Source organism: Meleagris gallopavo, chromosome 4, assembly GCF_000146605.3.
Source record: "Meleagris gallopavo isolate NT-WF06-2002-E0010 breed Aviagen turkey brand Nicholas breeding stock chromosome 4, Turkey_5.1, whole genome shotgun sequence".
Classification (NCBI taxonomy): Eukaryota; Metazoa; Chordata; class Aves; order Galliformes; family Phasianidae; genus Meleagris; species Meleagris gallopavo.
In genome coordinates, this window is record NC_015014.2 from 56,270,866 (window position 1) to 56,288,184 (window position 17,319).

General features: G+C 39.4%; 1 protein-coding gene across 7 annotated transcripts in view; it reads left to right on the top strand.

Annotated features, from left to right (window-relative positions):
* Nucleotides 1-3,196: 3,196 nt before the first annotated feature.
* PROM1 (prominin 1) overlaps nt 3,197-17,319 on the top strand; it is a 52,825-nt gene continuing 38,702 nt past the window's right edge. For all 7 annotated transcript variants that reach the window (XM_019614947.2, XM_010710371.3, XM_019614948.2 and 4 more), the window contains exon 1: nt 3,197-3,626. In XM_019614947.2, the coding sequence (XP_019470492.1) occupies nt 3,407-3,626 (220 nt within the window). In that variant the 5' untranslated portion in view covers nt 3,197-3,406. The remainder of the gene's footprint in view (nt 3,627-17,319) is intronic.

The following is a 17,319-nucleotide window of genomic DNA, read 5'->3' on the forward strand; positions in this document are numbered from 1 at the left end:
TAAATAGTTACTGAGATGAAGGTAACTACGTGGAGCTTGTTACATCAGAGTTATTTTTAGGTAGGTTGTCAGCTATTGAATGCTCACAGGTAGCCTGAGTTATAGGTTTAATAGTGCTTCTGCAAGTTCCTGCTCACTATTAATGTAGCCTTTATATAGTTTAGAGAAGATTTGGTGTCAGCCTGAAGGAATCACTCAATAAGCCTGTATATACGAAGTTCATTGTGATGGATTTGCCAGTAAGGAGAGGAGAAGGAGCACATTTGGTTGAATGCTGCAGGTTCTTTGATTTGCAAGATGCCTGCCTGCTTTTTCAGAAATACTGAACTTCATAAAGGCTCAGCTGAAACTTATACAGACTTGGAGATTTCTGTAGTGTCTTCGGAGTGGAAAAATGGTTGTACGTCTCTATTTAGCAAGGTATTGTTTGTGTCTGTAGTACAGGTAGTGTCCTTGCAATTTCAGTAGCATCTTTGTTGTGAAACTGCCAGAATTCAGTATCAGCTAGTGGATGAGTTCACACTTCTGCCAGGCATTATTTTTCAACATCAGAAGGATGTTTTGGTAGTGCTTTGTTTTCCCATTTGTACAATTAGATCTAGTTTAAATTGTCCTTAGCCTAAAATTTGGTCTGTTTGGATTGGGGGAAACAAAAAACAGTTGTATGCATCTTCCTCTTCCCCCTTCTCTCTAACATAACAGAGCTCACAACAGAAAACATGTCCTGTCTTCTAGCTCTGCCTTAGCACACCAGTTATGGTCATCTTCCTCTCCAGTGTTATCATTCACGAACGCCCCTAGCATTCCCATGTAGTCTTTTCAGCCTGTTTTTCTGTCCTTTTCTGTAACTTCTGCAGGGGTCAGAGATGGTGTGTGTGTTATCCCCTGACTTGCTGAGCTCTTGGAGTGCATTGAGAAGTCTCCAGAGCACTCAAATTTACTCAGAAAGTGTTCAAACTTTTTAGTAAGAGTTCAGCTTGGTTTATTTTATCGAACTTGCACAACCTTCTCAGATTTATCATTGGGAGAAAATAAAAATCTATTGCACTTAATTGGGGTTTTGTGATATTTTATCCCGTGGAGTTTTTGTGGATCTGATAATAAGCTGCCATCAAACCAAGTTTCATTTTCTGTTGATTTCTGCATTCAGCCATGGTGCGGCAGATGTATTAAAGAAAATTCTGCTGAGAAAAATGTCTTTTCAGCTGAAGAAATCTCAAGAATCTCAGTCTCAAGAAATGATTGAAAGGGGAAATATAATATGTTGGAGCTGGATAATTGATGGAACACCTCTCTTATGGGGACAGGCTGAGAGCTGGGGCTGTTCAGCCTGGAAAAGAGAATGCTCCAGGGAGACCTGAGTGCAATCTTTCAGTACCTGAAGGGGGGCTGTAAGAAAGGACAGACTCTTTAGCAGGGTCTGTCATGGTAGGACAAGGGGAAATGGTTTCAAACTAAAAGAGGTGAGATTTAGGTTGGATATAAGGAAAAAAAAAATTATGCAAAGCACTGGCACAAGTTGCCCAGAGAGGTGGTGGCTGCCCCATTCCTGATGACATTCAAGGTTGGGCTGGATGGGGCTTTGAGCAACCTGATCCAGCTGTAGGTGTCCCTGTTCAGTGCAGGGCAGTTGGACTAGATGGCCTTTAAAGGTCCTTTCCAACTAAACGGTCCTATGATAATTTTTTCTAGCATTATTATTTAACCAAGCATATCTTTCTGATATGGAAATGCCTATTTTTTTAACGTCTGCTAAGATTTTACATTTCAGTGTTGGGCATTATATATAGAGAAACATATAACATTGGCTCTTTGATTATGGCTTGTTAACTCTGATGTTCATGGGATTATAATTGTTTTTCTTGGTTTTCAGTGAGCATTGGGTGGAAAAATAGATTTAAGTTTTCCTTTTTAGCTAGATTGGGTTTCAGGGAAACAAGACTGCCCCTAGTTCTTAGATCAGGTTTTGTATTTCTGTGTTGTTCCATATTTTTCTTGATGCGTATCAGACTTCTGCATACAGGAAGGATCAGTAAACAAGCCTGCCATGTGATTTCCAGTGAGTCAGTGCTGGCTTTCAGATAGGCAACGTGTATTTTACCAGGGACTGTAAAGCATGGGAGAGACGAAGACTTACCTTGCCACCAACTTCAGAAGTGTTTTTGTCTTCAGACCTCTTTTGACGTGGAAGCACCTTGGAAGTTAAGAAGCTGCTGTGGCTTTGGGCTGGCTGCAGCTGTGATTAAAGTGTTGCTTTGCCCACTGCTGTTGTTTTGCACTGGGTGCTCCCCGCTTTGAGGTGGTGGCTGGTTGTGAGCGGTACGTTCCCAGCCATCCCCACTGGTGGCATTCTGGTCAATGGTTGAAGGCTTTCCAGAAGGTTTTCTGCTTGTTTTTCTTTTCTGACAGTTGATGAAAGTGTTGTGGTTTTGTAGACTGACAACATTCTTAGCACTTTATAGGCATCCAGAGTCATCTTAATGCTACTCAACTTCAACACGACATTTTATAAAAATTATTGGCTGATCAGGCTCTGAAGGAGAACGTTGTGAAAGTTTCAGTTAATACAAAGCAATTGAGGACAAACTTATCTTTCAGGAGGACAATAGATTATTTTTTTTTTCCTCCTTAAGTTTTCAATGATAAAAAGTTATTGTAATGTCAAAACAAGTGGAAGCTTAAATTCTTTCTTGAGATGAGTCTTCGGCTTTAGCTATGAAATGGGTGTCATGAAGTGCCATCTGCAAGGTTGTCTGTGGGGAGGGAAGTGGGAGTCCTATAAACTAAAAAGTTACAGATTAAAGAAACTGCAAGATATAACTAGTAGTTGTCATCCTCTATAGTAACTAGAGGTAAAGACTGAATGCAAACTACTGTGATGTGACATACTGTGTTTACTTAGAACTGCAGTTTGTCTGTTCTACCTTTAATTTTGCATATTTTCTCTGGAGCTGTCCCAATGCTCTGCTTTGTTTTTGAAAACTCATTGACCTGGAACTGTGCGTAATTGTTTTTATCCCTCTTTCAAGTACAGCATGTGTAGCAGACCATTTTATTCACAGACTTCAGTTCTTTTTTTTCCTCCGTCCTTCCAAGCTTGCTTTTACAAGTGATGATAAGTTCAGTGTCTGCAGAAAATTGCAGGTATCTCACAATTTCTGCTTGCATGCCAATACTTTAATGAGCTCAGAGTTTTTCTTTCTTTGTTTTACTAGAGATGGTGCGCTGAGTCACTTCCGTGAGAGGCTCCTATAGCACTCCAGAACAAGAAGACGTTAAAGAATAAAGGTGTGAGGGCACCAGTGCTTTGCTGTTGAGAAATCTAGCTCCCAAGTGAATGTACTGAAGATTTCTGGAGTTGGTGGGGCAACTACTTCTACCTCAAATTTTATGAATACTGCTAGCCATGGCTGTGGAACTCTGTCTGCTGCTGCTGTTGTTTTGTGGGAGTACTATTTCAGAGGTTCAGCCTATATACAAGCCGCCTCCTGGGACTTTGGATTTTGGATTTGTACCTGCCAAGACATACGATACAGGTGCATACCATGAACCTGGGCCAATAGGAATTTTGTTTAAAGTAGTCCATGCTTTCCTGTATCTAGTGCAGCCCAATCCTTTTCCTCAAGGTAAGCAAACTGGTGTTTGTTTTTCATGTTAAGATTCATTACTGATTCATTCACATTATTGTAGATACCAAGACAGTAATTTGGAAGTAAATGCTAGTAGGGCCTTTATTAGTAGCATGCAGCGTGGCCTGGGAATGTGCACAGTACCATGTCAGATAACATTTTTCTGTTCTGCATAGTTGGGTGTTATTAATGAAAGTGAAATGTTAATGAAATTTCACAGCACTTTTCTTAGATATCTCAAAGCTGTCATTGATACATTCGAGGCTGTTTTTTCGTATGTGCACTCAGAAATGTGGGATTAGGAGTAAAGCATGATTTACAGGAGTAAAGCATGATTTGCTTTGTATTTAATATTAAATCCATAAAAGACAGCTCGTTAAGATTTGCATATTATGATAAACGTTTTTTTTTAAATGCAGCTTTATGAGATGCACTCTCAGAAGGATCATAGAAACGTAGCAACCAGAAATAAACTCCTTTTGTTTCCATATCTTCATCCAGTCAACTCTCATATAAATCCATTTCCATTATACAAGTGTGCAACTTTGTGTTCCTTTGTGATCTAGAGTTAAGAATGAAACTGCATCTTTTTTTTTTCCATTCCTTTTCTACTGAGTTCTTCTAAAGGAGAAGCTGAGACATGAAAAAGTGTGTGCTTAATGAAACTACATTGCTTGAAATGTGCTTTTGGGATCTGTGTGTTTGTGGGGTTTGTACTTGTAACTTGGAACTTTTCAACATGCTTTTTGATTCATTTAGGTGTCCAAAGAAAATGCTAATGTTTGTATAATATTGATATTTTAAATTATACCAAGATGAAGTTTTAATGACCTAAAAACAGCTTTGGTTTGCTACTGATTAATTTTTGGCATTTTAGCTGTGGCTATGTATAAAAGAAGATTATATTATTTTGTAGTATATATTTCAATTACGTTAAATCCTTTCCTAATTTAACATCTTAAGTTCTTTGGTTACAAGCCAGTATAATACCTACCAATGATTATTTGCTTGTATTTTTGCCATTTCTTCAATAGCTATAGAAGGATGAAGTCAAATGAATTAATTGTATATAAATAATTCAGACAAGCGCCTGGAGATCATGAGGTTAACCTGGGGAGCAGAGGTCTGACCTGCTCCCTGCATTATCTGTCTTCCAGCAGGTTTTACTCCAGGTGTACTGAGGGCCATTGCATGAAGCTGACAGGAATGTCACTTTTTTGAAGGAACGCTTTCCAGATGCCTCTGCTTTTGTGGCCTCTTTCCTGCCATGAAATGTGCAGATGAACTATTTTACTCTCATGAGATGTGTTATGCTGAGTTGTCTGCATTCAGCGCTCAGAAAAAGACCTTAGTTCGTTCAAGCAGAGGCCGGCTTGAATATTTTACTCTTTTGATTATGGAAACTTGAATTCAGTCAGATGTTTACTGTGCCTTTGTAGTAACAGGAATATGGTCTATAGCCTTGTATGTCAAATTTAATATTATGTGACCAAAACATACAAATGATTGAGTATAGAGTTCACTGTCAAGTCACATGGAACTGTTCATGTTAAGTTCTACGTCAAGTGTGTGGATTCTTGTGAAATTCAGCATTAAAGAGAAAGGAACCATCTAAAAGTAAATCACTTTTGCTTACCTCGTAAGTTTTGCACATGTCACTCATCTCATTCCCTCCCAGCAGATGTTTCCAACCAAACCAGATGTTTGGCTTTCAGTGCTTTCATTAGGTGAAGTCCTTTCCCCTATGCCCCGCGTACCTCCCTGCAAAACACAGATTTGACGGATCATGTCAGTTTGAGTCATACCATTTAATTGGTTAATCCTCTTAATCTCTTTTGCCATATGCTGTTCTATTTTCACATTCAGTGTATTAATAGTGTAGTTAAATATTTGAAATGATGTTTTTTTTTAAACTGCCAACTTGAAATAGGATTAATTCTGATTCAGAGATGAAAATAAATGTAATCACAAGTGTGCACAGAAAGCTGTTTCGGTGTGTCTGACTCAAAACATCATCACTGCTGTTGGTCTGGAGCCCCAGCAGAGTTTGTTCCAGGCTGATGCCCCAGAGTAGTGCACATAACCATAACACAGGGTAGAAATGTGGCTCACAGGCAGAGCTCTGTATCAATCACTTATAACTTTGATCTTAGAAGCCTTATTTTATTTTTTTTCCTCTAGTACTTAGAAGTACTTAATGTTTGCTTTTCCAATCTACAGTTATGCTTACTGGGAGGAAAAAGAAGGAAAAAAAAAAAAAATGAAAAGTGACAGGATTGCCTAACTGCATGTAGATAGATATTCCTGCCTTTGCAAGTCATTTGTATGCTTGCAGAGTAGTGCTCTGATGTTACAATTCTGTACACCTTGAGTCCCAATAAAGCCTTTAGGAAGGAAGCTAGCATGAGCTTCCTAGCTTGTGATAAAGCAAAAGATGAAGTCCTTGGGAAAAGTTGTTCTTAAGTTTTTCAATTGCATGCAAATTTATTTAAATGTTCTTATTAGTTACTTTAAAGCTGAAAGTGATTATTTAAAAAGAAAATCAGCCACGAGCTATTCTGTAAGTTTGTTTTTGGTTTTGTTTTTACTTCCTTTTTAGTTAAATCTGAGAAATTGTTTGATAAACAGCTTCAGACTAAGTACGTTGCTAATGCCATAAGGTTTGTGGGCATGCAGCTGAATCTAAGTTCAGATTTAATAGGTAAGTTATTAATGGGATTAAATGCAGTTGTTGAGTAAAGCACACTGACAGAACCTGAGCAAGGAACTGTTACCCTTTAGGTTTGCTTAAATTGCTGAGTCTTTAAGAACAGTGCTGTACCGATTGGATATCTGATTGCAGTGCTTCAGTGAGTGTGAACAGATCCTGCTTCCAGCTTCATCTGTCAAATACTTTTGCCCTTACTAGGTAATGAACTGTTGCAATGGGAGTGATTCTCTCTGGAGCATACCTGCCCCTGCGTGGAGTTAATGACATACTGGGGTGGAAAAATCTGCTTGGTCACTGGCTTGCTGCATGATGCTCAGTTGGTCTCTTCAGTCGTGCAGTGCCTTGATTTGTCTGTTTGTAACATGAAGAGGATGGTGCTGCTGCTGCTGTTGAGACTCTGTAGGCTTGATATTCCTTACCGTTAACATCTTATTAGTTTACAATAAACAGATGATAACAGAAAAATTATAGGTTGCCTCCAGCTCTCAACTAAGAGGACATCTACCAACAAACAAATTGCAGGTTTTTGTCTTGCTTAGAATTTGTTGCAAACTGAAGCTTGGCATGTTAATAAAGTGAAGTCAGTTTGCAGATGTGATGTGGTATGCATCACCTGTTGTGCTGGGGACCTTCAGATATGAGCTTAGTGTAAAGGGGCACGGTCAATGTGAACCCTGGCTGTGTGGCTGTCTTAGTGTGGCTTTGTTCCCATGGAAACTAGATGTTAGTTGCAGTAAGACGATTTTAATCTGAAATTCCACTTGCCAGCAGGATCTGCACAACAAATCTTCAGTTTCACAGCTTGTGTCTTGTAACTAATATGCAAAGAGTTCACAAAAGAACTAAGCTGAAGTTCCTTTTATTTTTAGATAAAATAAGACAAATTTTGAAGGCACGTTCCCCTTTTTTTTGCTGTACCTGAGCATATCACTAGACAGTTATGCTGCATACTTTTAATTACAACTGCTTTGTAAATGCTTCTACTTCTGGATTGCACCATTTCTGCTGAAGCAGAAATGAAACTTTAATGCAAGTGTGAATGTAGGTCCTTGCTAGGCAAAGCATGGTGTGAAGAGATAAATGTATATTCCTTATAGGAAAGAACAGTAAGCAGTTTCGTAGACCTGCACTGCACCTCTAAGTTCTGTTTGCAGAGTCTCGTATTTTGAGTAGTTTCAGCATCTTTCAAAGCTGCTGCAAATCATGGAGTTTAGCTAGTTTGTTTTTTGTCCTCTGTTCCTGAAATTATTGTCTCACATGAGTGTATTCAGCAATTGTAACATTTTATACGTTAACATTAAAATATCACATTTTTTATGTGAATATAGGCAGTATTCCTAGCTAGTACAGCTGCAGTGGAAAAGTGTACCTCCTTTTCTGGATACCGTTGTGTATCCAGCAAAATCCTGATACTGTGTGATATGTGTTTGTTTTTTTTAATACATTATGTGTGTTGGACGAGAAGGAACTGTGTGCACACTGCTTCTGACTTAGGTTCAGGTGCTGTAGTTCAGCAATATAAGGCAGCACTCAGTTTTCCAAAGTGATTACGAACTTCTATAAAAACTTACACTGAAATATCCCTTTCCAATTGTATGAACTCTCAGTATCACTTCTGGAATGGAACTGCACTGATGTGATACACTGCCTTTTTGTGCTAGTTTTTAACACCTACTCCTTGTGCCATGTGGGTTGATTTCTTTCTTATAGCTTGCCTCCTGGAGTTGGTTTGGGGGCACAGATGCAATTGCTAGTGCAGGAACTGAGAGGAAGGGAGGGTTCTCTGAGAATAAGATCTGCCTCTTAGTGAGGTAGCTGTTAGATTGGCCAAGCTGTGTTGTGAAATGACCATTTCATTGAGTTGTGGAGTCACTGCCTTCACTGCAACCGTATAGTGTGGTTTGTCTTTTTTCAGTACTGTGGCCTCAGCTGAGACATGAATTTCAGGTAATAGAGTGTTGATCAAAAATGGCAGATTTCATTGATAGGTGTTATGTATTGTAAACAGTGCTGGTATGATGTGGGTAGAACTGGAATAAGAGGGGGAAATTACAGAGCTTCTTTGTGTGATCGTATGGGGTATACGCTGAAAGAAATACCTTGTGTCTAAGGTTAGAAATACTGTGAAATATTGAGCAGCAGGAAGATAACAGGATAAATTAGCATCTTCTTTTCTCTGCCCACTCACATACACTTAAGGAAATAGCATTTAAAAGATCATTGCTAGTTTCATGCTGGGAAGTTAAGAGGTACTCTGCTTGATAGCATACATATGTAAACAAGGAACACAGAAATAGTTTCTGACAAAGACTTGAAGTCTGCTACTTGTAGTAGGCACCAGAAGCATAATTCTTTTTTTTCCCAAACTATTTCAAACTATAGACTATCCAGCAAATTGCTTGTCAAAATGATTTTTTGTGGATAGACAGAGCTTTTTGGGGGGCAGGCTTATACAGATTATCTACTGGAAGCCACCACAGGAGGGGAAAAAAGAAGGTTGCACTTCTCTAATGTCATGCTGCCTATTTCATTTGGATTATGTAAACAAGGAGTCCCTTATGGAGACAAGCATTATGCAATATATATGTAAGTCAGTTGTAACCAGTGTGGCATATATGATAATCTGAAAATCTAGTGCTGTACATGTATCTGGAATCTTCTCTCTGCAGTATCCTGAATGCTCATTGTGATCTGCTTTAACACTGCCTGCTGGCTTTGCCTAGGAGAAAAACACACTTCAACAGCAGTTGAAAAATGACAATCCAGCATTGCAACCTCAATAATATTAAGGCAAAAAAAAACAGCTTCCAGATAAGACAGCTAAGTCCTCTCTGTCTGTTGGGAACAGTGGCTGGTGTGTGGTTTGGGTGTTTTCTGTGGGAGCTGACTTGGGAAAGCTGTTGTAATCTGGGGAAATATCAGAGCAGGGATTGAAACTGTCCTGACCATGCAGCATTCATGGGAGACATCAGGTACGACCAAAGAGCTGGTCAGTGGTGTTCCCTGCATTGGTGCATGGGGCTGAGACCTGAGTGCATCAAACCCAGAGGTTCTGGCTGCAAGGATGGGAGGAGTGAGAAGTATAGGACAGGATTATCTTAGTGAGTAGCCTTGTTTATTGTTGTGGGTAAAAAAAAATTGACTATTAAACCATCTCCTAAAAATGTAAGTATTTGGTTGATTATTGCTCCTGTGTGTAGTGTGTGTGAGTAACGTAATTTTGGATGTGGCATAGTGTCCATGTACCAGCAATTACACTGAAATGCTGAATTAAACTCCTGAAATTCTGTGTGCATTCATTTCACATGGTATCTCTAAAGGATTGGCTATTCCACATAGTATTTCATGAGAAAGAGAAAAGCAGGTTTAAGCATTATTTCGTCTGCGTTTTGCCTTTCAAATACCAGTGCACAATCACAGTCTTAGAACACACTATGTGAATATAGTGGTAGTTTGTATCCCTCTCTCTGGTAACAAAATTGTAGTCAGGACATCTGAAACGTTGAGAGTCTTGTGTGGTGAGAAGTGTGTTGGAATAGGTTTTGGGTCACTGCATTCTCTGGTTGTGTATCACAAGTGGATTTTTAGGCCACCAGCAAAGGCTCCCTGTTTTTCCCAGCTTGACAATGGGACCAATTCTGGTTTCTCTTTTCCCCTCAGTTTTATTTTTACATGCTTATCTCTCTATGTAGTATTGGACCTCGTTTTCTCTTGTAACTTCTAGTTCATGAAATGTTTGTGGAGAGAGAGAGTGAAAGTCTCTTAAAGTCGAATAATAAAATCACAGAACTGTTAAATTGGAAAAGACCACTGAGATCATCTAGTCAAACTGTCAACCACTTGCCACCATACCACTGATCTACATCGCTCCGTGCTGCATCTCCACATTTCTTGAACACCTCCAGGGATGGTGACTCCACTGCCTCCCTGGGCAGCCTGTGCCAATGCATCACCACTCTAAAAGAATAATTTTTTCCTAATATCCAACCTAAACCTCATTTGGTGCAGTGTTAGGCCATTACTTCTCATTCTGTCACTGCTTTCCTGGGAAAAGAGAATAACGTGAAGCAAGTTAGAAGGAAAGTCAGCTGCCACAGATAATGTAGCTTGAATTTATCAGTATATACATCTTAGTGTAAGCTTACCAGTCTGCACTGTGCAGATATATTTTCTGCTTGTCTGAAAAGAGTAAATTATTACCCGAATTGCATTTTAATGGAGTCGAGAGCTTTATGTTCTCTGAAAATGCACTAATTATTTTGTTTTTGTGAACTGTAAACAACTGTTACGGTGGTGAATATTTTTACTGATAGTAAGTACTGTTTGGGATGTGTAGCTCAGCTGAAAGCTGCCATACAGAACAAATGGAAAGAAGAGGCCTTCCTTCAGCGTAGCAGCCTTTCCTTTGTCTTTGATTTTTGAGTGAAGGTGTGATCTGTATAGGATTTTGATCCAATGTGTGTGCCATAGTAAGCAAATGTGGAAGATTTTGACCTTTGCAGAAATGAGAAAACATAGGGAAGGAATTCTGAGAAACCACAGTAAAGCTGCCAGAAAGCCACTTCTTGAGGTGATTAAAAAGTGGTACCAGCAGGGCTCCCGTGCATCACTACCAATCACATACATTCATGTTTTCAGCGACTCACTATAGCAATATAGAGATGGGATTTTCTGTGCTTTTCTCAGTTTATGGGAGCTTCTGAGGACAGAAGTGAAGAGCAGGAAAAATGCTATTGTTCATACAGTGGAAATATGTACAATTCTAATAAAGTCCAGTATGTTACACAACCTGTGAACGATTAATTCCCTGCAGTGTACTCAAACAGACAAGCATGCACAGTGTACCAAGTTAAGTCTTTGACTGTAATCTGCTATAAATCCTTACCAGATGGTGGCCTAGAGAGAACTTTAGGTAGCTACTACAAACAAAATAAATGCCTAAAAAGTAGCTGCTGTGGCACAAGCAATGCATTGCAGAATTGCATTTCATTGTCTTCAGAATATGAGATAATTCAGTTTCTGTGTGGATACTTCTTCAAAGCTTTTTACTCGTCTTGGTGTCTTCTTCATGATATATGCAAATATATTGTGAACTCCAAAGATTTTTCTGAAGACTTCTCTCTTCTTTCTCCAAAATTTCAACAAGAACAGAACTTTCTTTGTAGCAAAGAACAGCTAGAAAGTCTCTGCAAAGATTATTTTCAAAGATGAAATCTTTCATTCTGGCTGCACTCAAACAGACAGTACAGTAGCTATAGTACGTAGCACGTAGGCTATTTTTTGTCTTTAAACCTTTTCCTGGTCAAGCTCTTTAATGTTGTCTCTGTATGTTGAGTAAAAGCAGAATGTGCCCAGAAATTAAAGTGTGTAACTATGCTAAAGGAATATTCTTAGTCTGGAGCAGCTGTAAGGTGGGAGTATATTTTATGGAAGACTGCAATTATTGTTGGTCTTCCTTACTAATAGCAACTGACTAATAAAACTTCTGTAGTTTCATCAGTGCTTTGGGGAAGTTAGGGAGCTTTTTTCTGTGCATGAATGGAATTCATAGACTGTTGCTAATCTAATTCACTGCTGTATAGTTTCTTCTGTAAATCTGTGTTATTTTCTGTCAAGGGTGCAAAGGGAACCTGATATTTCAGATCCTGGTTATTGCAGCATGCACATTCAGCAGCTCTTGCTGCACTACAGTTCTGCATCTTCAGCAGTTGCAGCGCACCTGCTCCTACCTGTGCTGATTAAAACTCACTCAGCGTAGTCTACTCCTGTTCATGGCTATTCATGCATCTCTTTGCCTGTAGGATACTGCTGCCTGAACCCTCTCACATCACCCTTCACCTCATCCACTATAAGTTAAGGCTCTTTTCTAGCTGGTCTAGTAGCTTGTCTTTTCACCTACAAATAAAGCAGTATGTGCTTTCCAAGTCTAACAAGATGTAAAATGCACTCACTATGTATTTGCTTTTTGTCTTGGCTGGAGACAGAAACAGTACTCTAGGATAAGCTGGGAATATAGCATGTATGTCTTGCTTTTGATCATGTAATTGAAGAATTCAGCCAGAGAATGTGAATGGGAGATGATCATATTGGTTAGAGGAAACACCATATTGAACAAGGTAACAAGGCAGACTGACATTGCAGACGTGATGGGAAGTTAAAGTAATTAGGCAATTTAGTTTGTATTTGCTGGTTTTAACCTCCATTCAACCATCTACCATAGAATATCAGGTCATAGGGCATCATTTTACATGTCAGCGAGCAGGTGCAATGGCAGGGTTCCTTTTGTGTTTGTTTTTCTATGATTATGGTATTTTGCACTTTATTTCTTTAATGTGCAACATGATTGGGCAGGGAATTTCCTTTTGCTATCTCTAGGGCAAGCAGGTTGTCTTGTATGAGGGCTTTAGAACTGAGGGAATGTCAGTGTTGCTCTCCTCAGCCTCCTCTGCTCTGGGCTGAACAGATCAAGGACTTCATATATTCCTCATGCATCCTGCCCTCTAGACCCTTCCTCATTTTCGTAACCCTACTTTGAGCACTCTGTAGGTTTTCCCTTCTTGTGGTACCCAAAACTGCACTTAGTGCTTGAGGTGAGGCTCTAGCAGTGCAGAGTAGACCTGGGACTAGGGACAGAGCAAGTGTGTGGATCCATGAGGTAGTTAAACAGCAGTAAAGGGAAGCACCCTAGGTTGCCAACTGGAGGAGACTTCTTCAAAGGAAACTGAATCTGACTATAATTAAGGTCAATGGCAAAAGGCTTTCTAACTTTGAGGAAGCAATGAAAGTTCCACTCAGGTCAAAGCAAGTATTCTAAAATGTCAATAAACTGAACTTGCTATAGAACACCCAAAAGATTTTTGTTCTCTGCTAATAAATCTGAAATATTTTATGGTTTTCTTGGACTTGTAAGAGTTAGTTTATAGTCCGAGTCATAATTAGAGAGGAAAAAAACAATCTTGAAGCTATTTTAATTCATTAATTTCACACTAATTGTTGCTGTTTATTCATGACACTAAATGGGGTCAAACTGATCCATATTCAGAAAAACACTGAACTGAGCAGTGTATACATAGTCCATTGACACTGTCTGTTATAGATGAAGGGGAATGGGGAGAAATTCTGTGATACGAGATGGTGTGAAAGCACTTATTATCATGTATATTATCAATTTAATTCTCTCCTGTTGTTCTGAAGATCCCCATTCAGTGCGAGTTGAATGCTTCAGTCATGGTACTTATTGGTTAGCTTGAAGTTTTTTTCAGAATAGAAATTTAGTATGTTACACTATGCATAAAAGGATAAATGAATTTCTGGCATAATTTGATTAGTGCTGGAATTGCACTATAACTGAACTGGCTCAATGGAATTGTTTGAGCGAACATCAAGCATAGCGTTCCCAAAGGTTTTATTCCAACTATATTGCTGTCACCTAGATTTGAAAAGCTTTCGTGGAAGAAGCATTTATAACTAATTTATGTTGGGACTTAAAGCCAGACTGTTTATTTTTAAATCTGCATGATTTTTGCTCTTCCTTTCTGTAGGGTAGTTCCAAGAAGAAAGCCTAGTTATAACCTTATTTTCATTGACTGGAGCTTCTCAGAGATGCTTAATATTTTATCACAAATTGCATTGGTAAATGAACAGTTCATCTGGTTAGTTAGATTTGCCAGGGCAGATGGCATGTTGCATGTGTGATGAGAGCAGGAAGGGGACAGTGCAGAGCAATAATGTAATTAGCTGTGTAAATGAGCCTCATAAGGTAAATCTCTTTAACCCCAGTGAGGAAATGTGTTCTGTGCTAAAGCCTTGGATTACTGGTCCTGTGAAACAATGTGTGCAGCTGGTCAAGCCAAGATTTCAGAAGTAATCTACTTAATTTCAAAATAGAGGGCACCACTCCTTTCCATACCTGCCTAGCACTTTTGTGTTCAAAGTGGGAACGAGACTTGAAAATGATCTGATTGGCTCTGAGGTACTCTATGCATCATGCAGAATAGTATCAGGTGGAGTTGTCTTAGTTCAGTTGAAAATACAAATGCATTTCAGTGCTAGATTTGAAATGTACTAGCTGGGAAAGAATGGCTCTTCGTAAAAGCAAATCTAAATCACAGGGGTTAGGACTTAAATGTAGACTGAGGTGTTTCTTCACTGTGCAGTAATGAGCAGTGTATGTGAAAAGTATACAAGGGAGCACAGGATGCTCTCCCATTTAATCTCTGAGTGCTATTGTGCATAAAACTTGAGTTCCTGCAAAACCACTGAGGCATGTTTGTGCCTACAGATGTGTGGACGAGTTACTGAAGGTAATTTTACATTTGGATTTGGCCAATATTAATTTTTATGGGAATATATATAGCTTCCAAGTACAATTTGAAAGCATAAAGTCACAGAATCATTAAGGCTGGAAAAGACCACTAAGATCACCTAGTCCAACCACGGCCCCAGTGTCCCTCAGTGCCACATCTATACATTTCTTGAACACCTCCAGGGACAGTGACTCCACCACTCCCCGGGCAGCCTGTGCCAATGCCTCATCACTCTTTCTGTGAAGAGTTTTTTCCCAATACCTAACCCAAACTTCCCCTGGTGCAATTTAAGGCCATTACCTCTCATCCTATCATTGTTACCTGGGAGAAGAGGCCGACTCCCACCTCAACACAATCGCCTTCCAGGTCATTGTAGAGGCCAATAAATTCTCCACTGAGACTCCTCTTCTCCAAATGAATTAACTTATAAAATACCTAACAGTTGATATTGAAGGTAATTGAAATAGTTAATTCTTTGCAAAGAATGATCAATCACGGTGCATTGCCTGTTGAGAAGAACATGCTGAAGCTTCTAAAAAAATCTTTACTAAGTAATATAAGTAGTAAATCCGTATTTAGCAGGGAAAACTCCCATTCTGAAAATTAAGGCAAAAAACAGGCTGTGTAATAGCAGTCATTGTGCTGTGTATGGCATAAAACGCATATTTCTCTTACTATGTTGTATCTAATTTATACAATCCATATGGGAACTTTTTGCAGGTCTTGTTTACTATAAACCTAAAGGGGCTTTAGTTTCTGATGAGAAGGCTTTAGAGCCTCTAAATTTTGAAAACACACCAAAAATCTTGTTTTCTGTATCAGTTTGTCATAGTGTATTCAGGTCCTGTTTTTGACCTGCGAGATATAAATTATGGAAAGGGTATAAATAACAACTGTGAATCAGAAACATTCTGAGCAATTCAGGTGTATCACAGTTAGTCAGGGGAGTTTGGGATTTTTTTATTTTATTTTTTAATATTAGATATTCTGCTTGGAGATGATGAAATTCAGAACTGAGCCCTGAGAAACATGATGTAGCTACCCATGCTCTGAGCCAGGGGTTTGACTGGAAGATCTCCAGAGGTCATAGAATCATAGAATGGCTTAAGCTGAAAGGGACCTTAAAACCCATCTTCAGTGGCTATTCTGCAGTGTATTGTTACACAGTGCTAAATGGGTAAATAAATATGCAAATGAAAGGATTATTGTAGCCCTTCTGCTTGTGAGATCAAGAGAAAATTCATTGCTTTGGATGCTTCATGCACCAAATCTTTCATAAAATTGCTTCTTTGGGAGGGATATAGATTTAAACAAGAGGAAAGACGTTCTGCATTTGCTGCTGAAGAAAATATTGTCTGACACAGCTAGTGTGCATTACATTTTGGGCTTTGACAGTGCTGCCCACTTGGTTGTGCACCACCTTGCTACTGAAACCCCCTGAGGAATTCTTAGAGGGTCATTGGGGATGCTGTGAGCATCTTAGCACAGATTGGTTGGCCCCTGCCAAGCAATGCTTGAACATGTTTATTAGGATTGCAGCTCCTTTCTTTTACCTAGGTGCTTATTTTGCTGATACTTTTGTGTCACCTCTGTTACTGTGGGATTCAGCCTTATCTTCTAGCTTCTGTGTAGTCTTTCAAAAAGGGGGTTGTATGAAATCTTCTATCATCAACTGCTAGCATGCTTCCTGCATTTTAAAATACACTTCCCGTCTGTGAATGATTTGCTGCTTGGCACTCCTGTGATACGTTAACATGAACAGATTTTTACTTTAATTTTTTGATTAGCAGTCTTGGTGGCTACAGTTTCCTTGCAGGGAAAACCTTCCTTGACGCATTGAAAACGGCAGTTGTTGCTCTGTGGTTGTGTTTGATTTTCTGTGAGGAACTTCTCAGGATCTCCTGAACTTGCAGATCAGTTGGGTGCTGGTGACAAGGACAAGGGGAGCTGCCTGCTTGGGGATTTGTTTTTATAAGATTGTGCAGAATTAGAGAAGAGTGAGATCACAGTGCCCTTGAATAGACTGAGCCTAGTCCTGTATGAGCACGGGGTCAGTGTTCCTTCCTAATGTATTTCCTTTTCTTCAGAGACCAGAAGCTCAGTCCGTCATTTTTCCTGGACATCGGAGCAGGGCTTCTTGTGTGCAGCCTGTTAGGGAGCAGAATTAGAGCTCCCAGTGCTTGCAGGCGCAGGGCATCACACTAGTGACCAGCAGCCTTAGGTCCCAGTATAGTTCCCATAGGGTAGTAACACCTCTGTGAGGGCAGGCTGCTGGTGTTTGCAAAAGGAGATCCATTCCTTCAGCTGCTGCGGTTTACTGCAGCAAATAAGTGTGGCAAAGTTGTATTTCTGATGTTAAGTGGCATTGATGTTAAACTCCTACTTCATTTTTTGGATGGTATCTTGTAGAAGTGAGCGAAATGGAGTTGCACTTGCAGTACCATGTGGATTTGTTCTGGCTGTGTTGCATACCCTTGTGTAAGGTCTGTTGGTCCCAAAAACGAGAAAGAATAGAAACTGGAATGAAGTGGGCGAGATAAGGGCCTTCTTCCTTCTGCTCTCCAATCAAGAAGTCATTAACATGTTTGTTTTGCACATTATCTATGTAATTTTGTGTATGTATTTATATGTATCTGTGTATGTGCTTGTCTTAGAAATGAAGCAAAGCTAACAC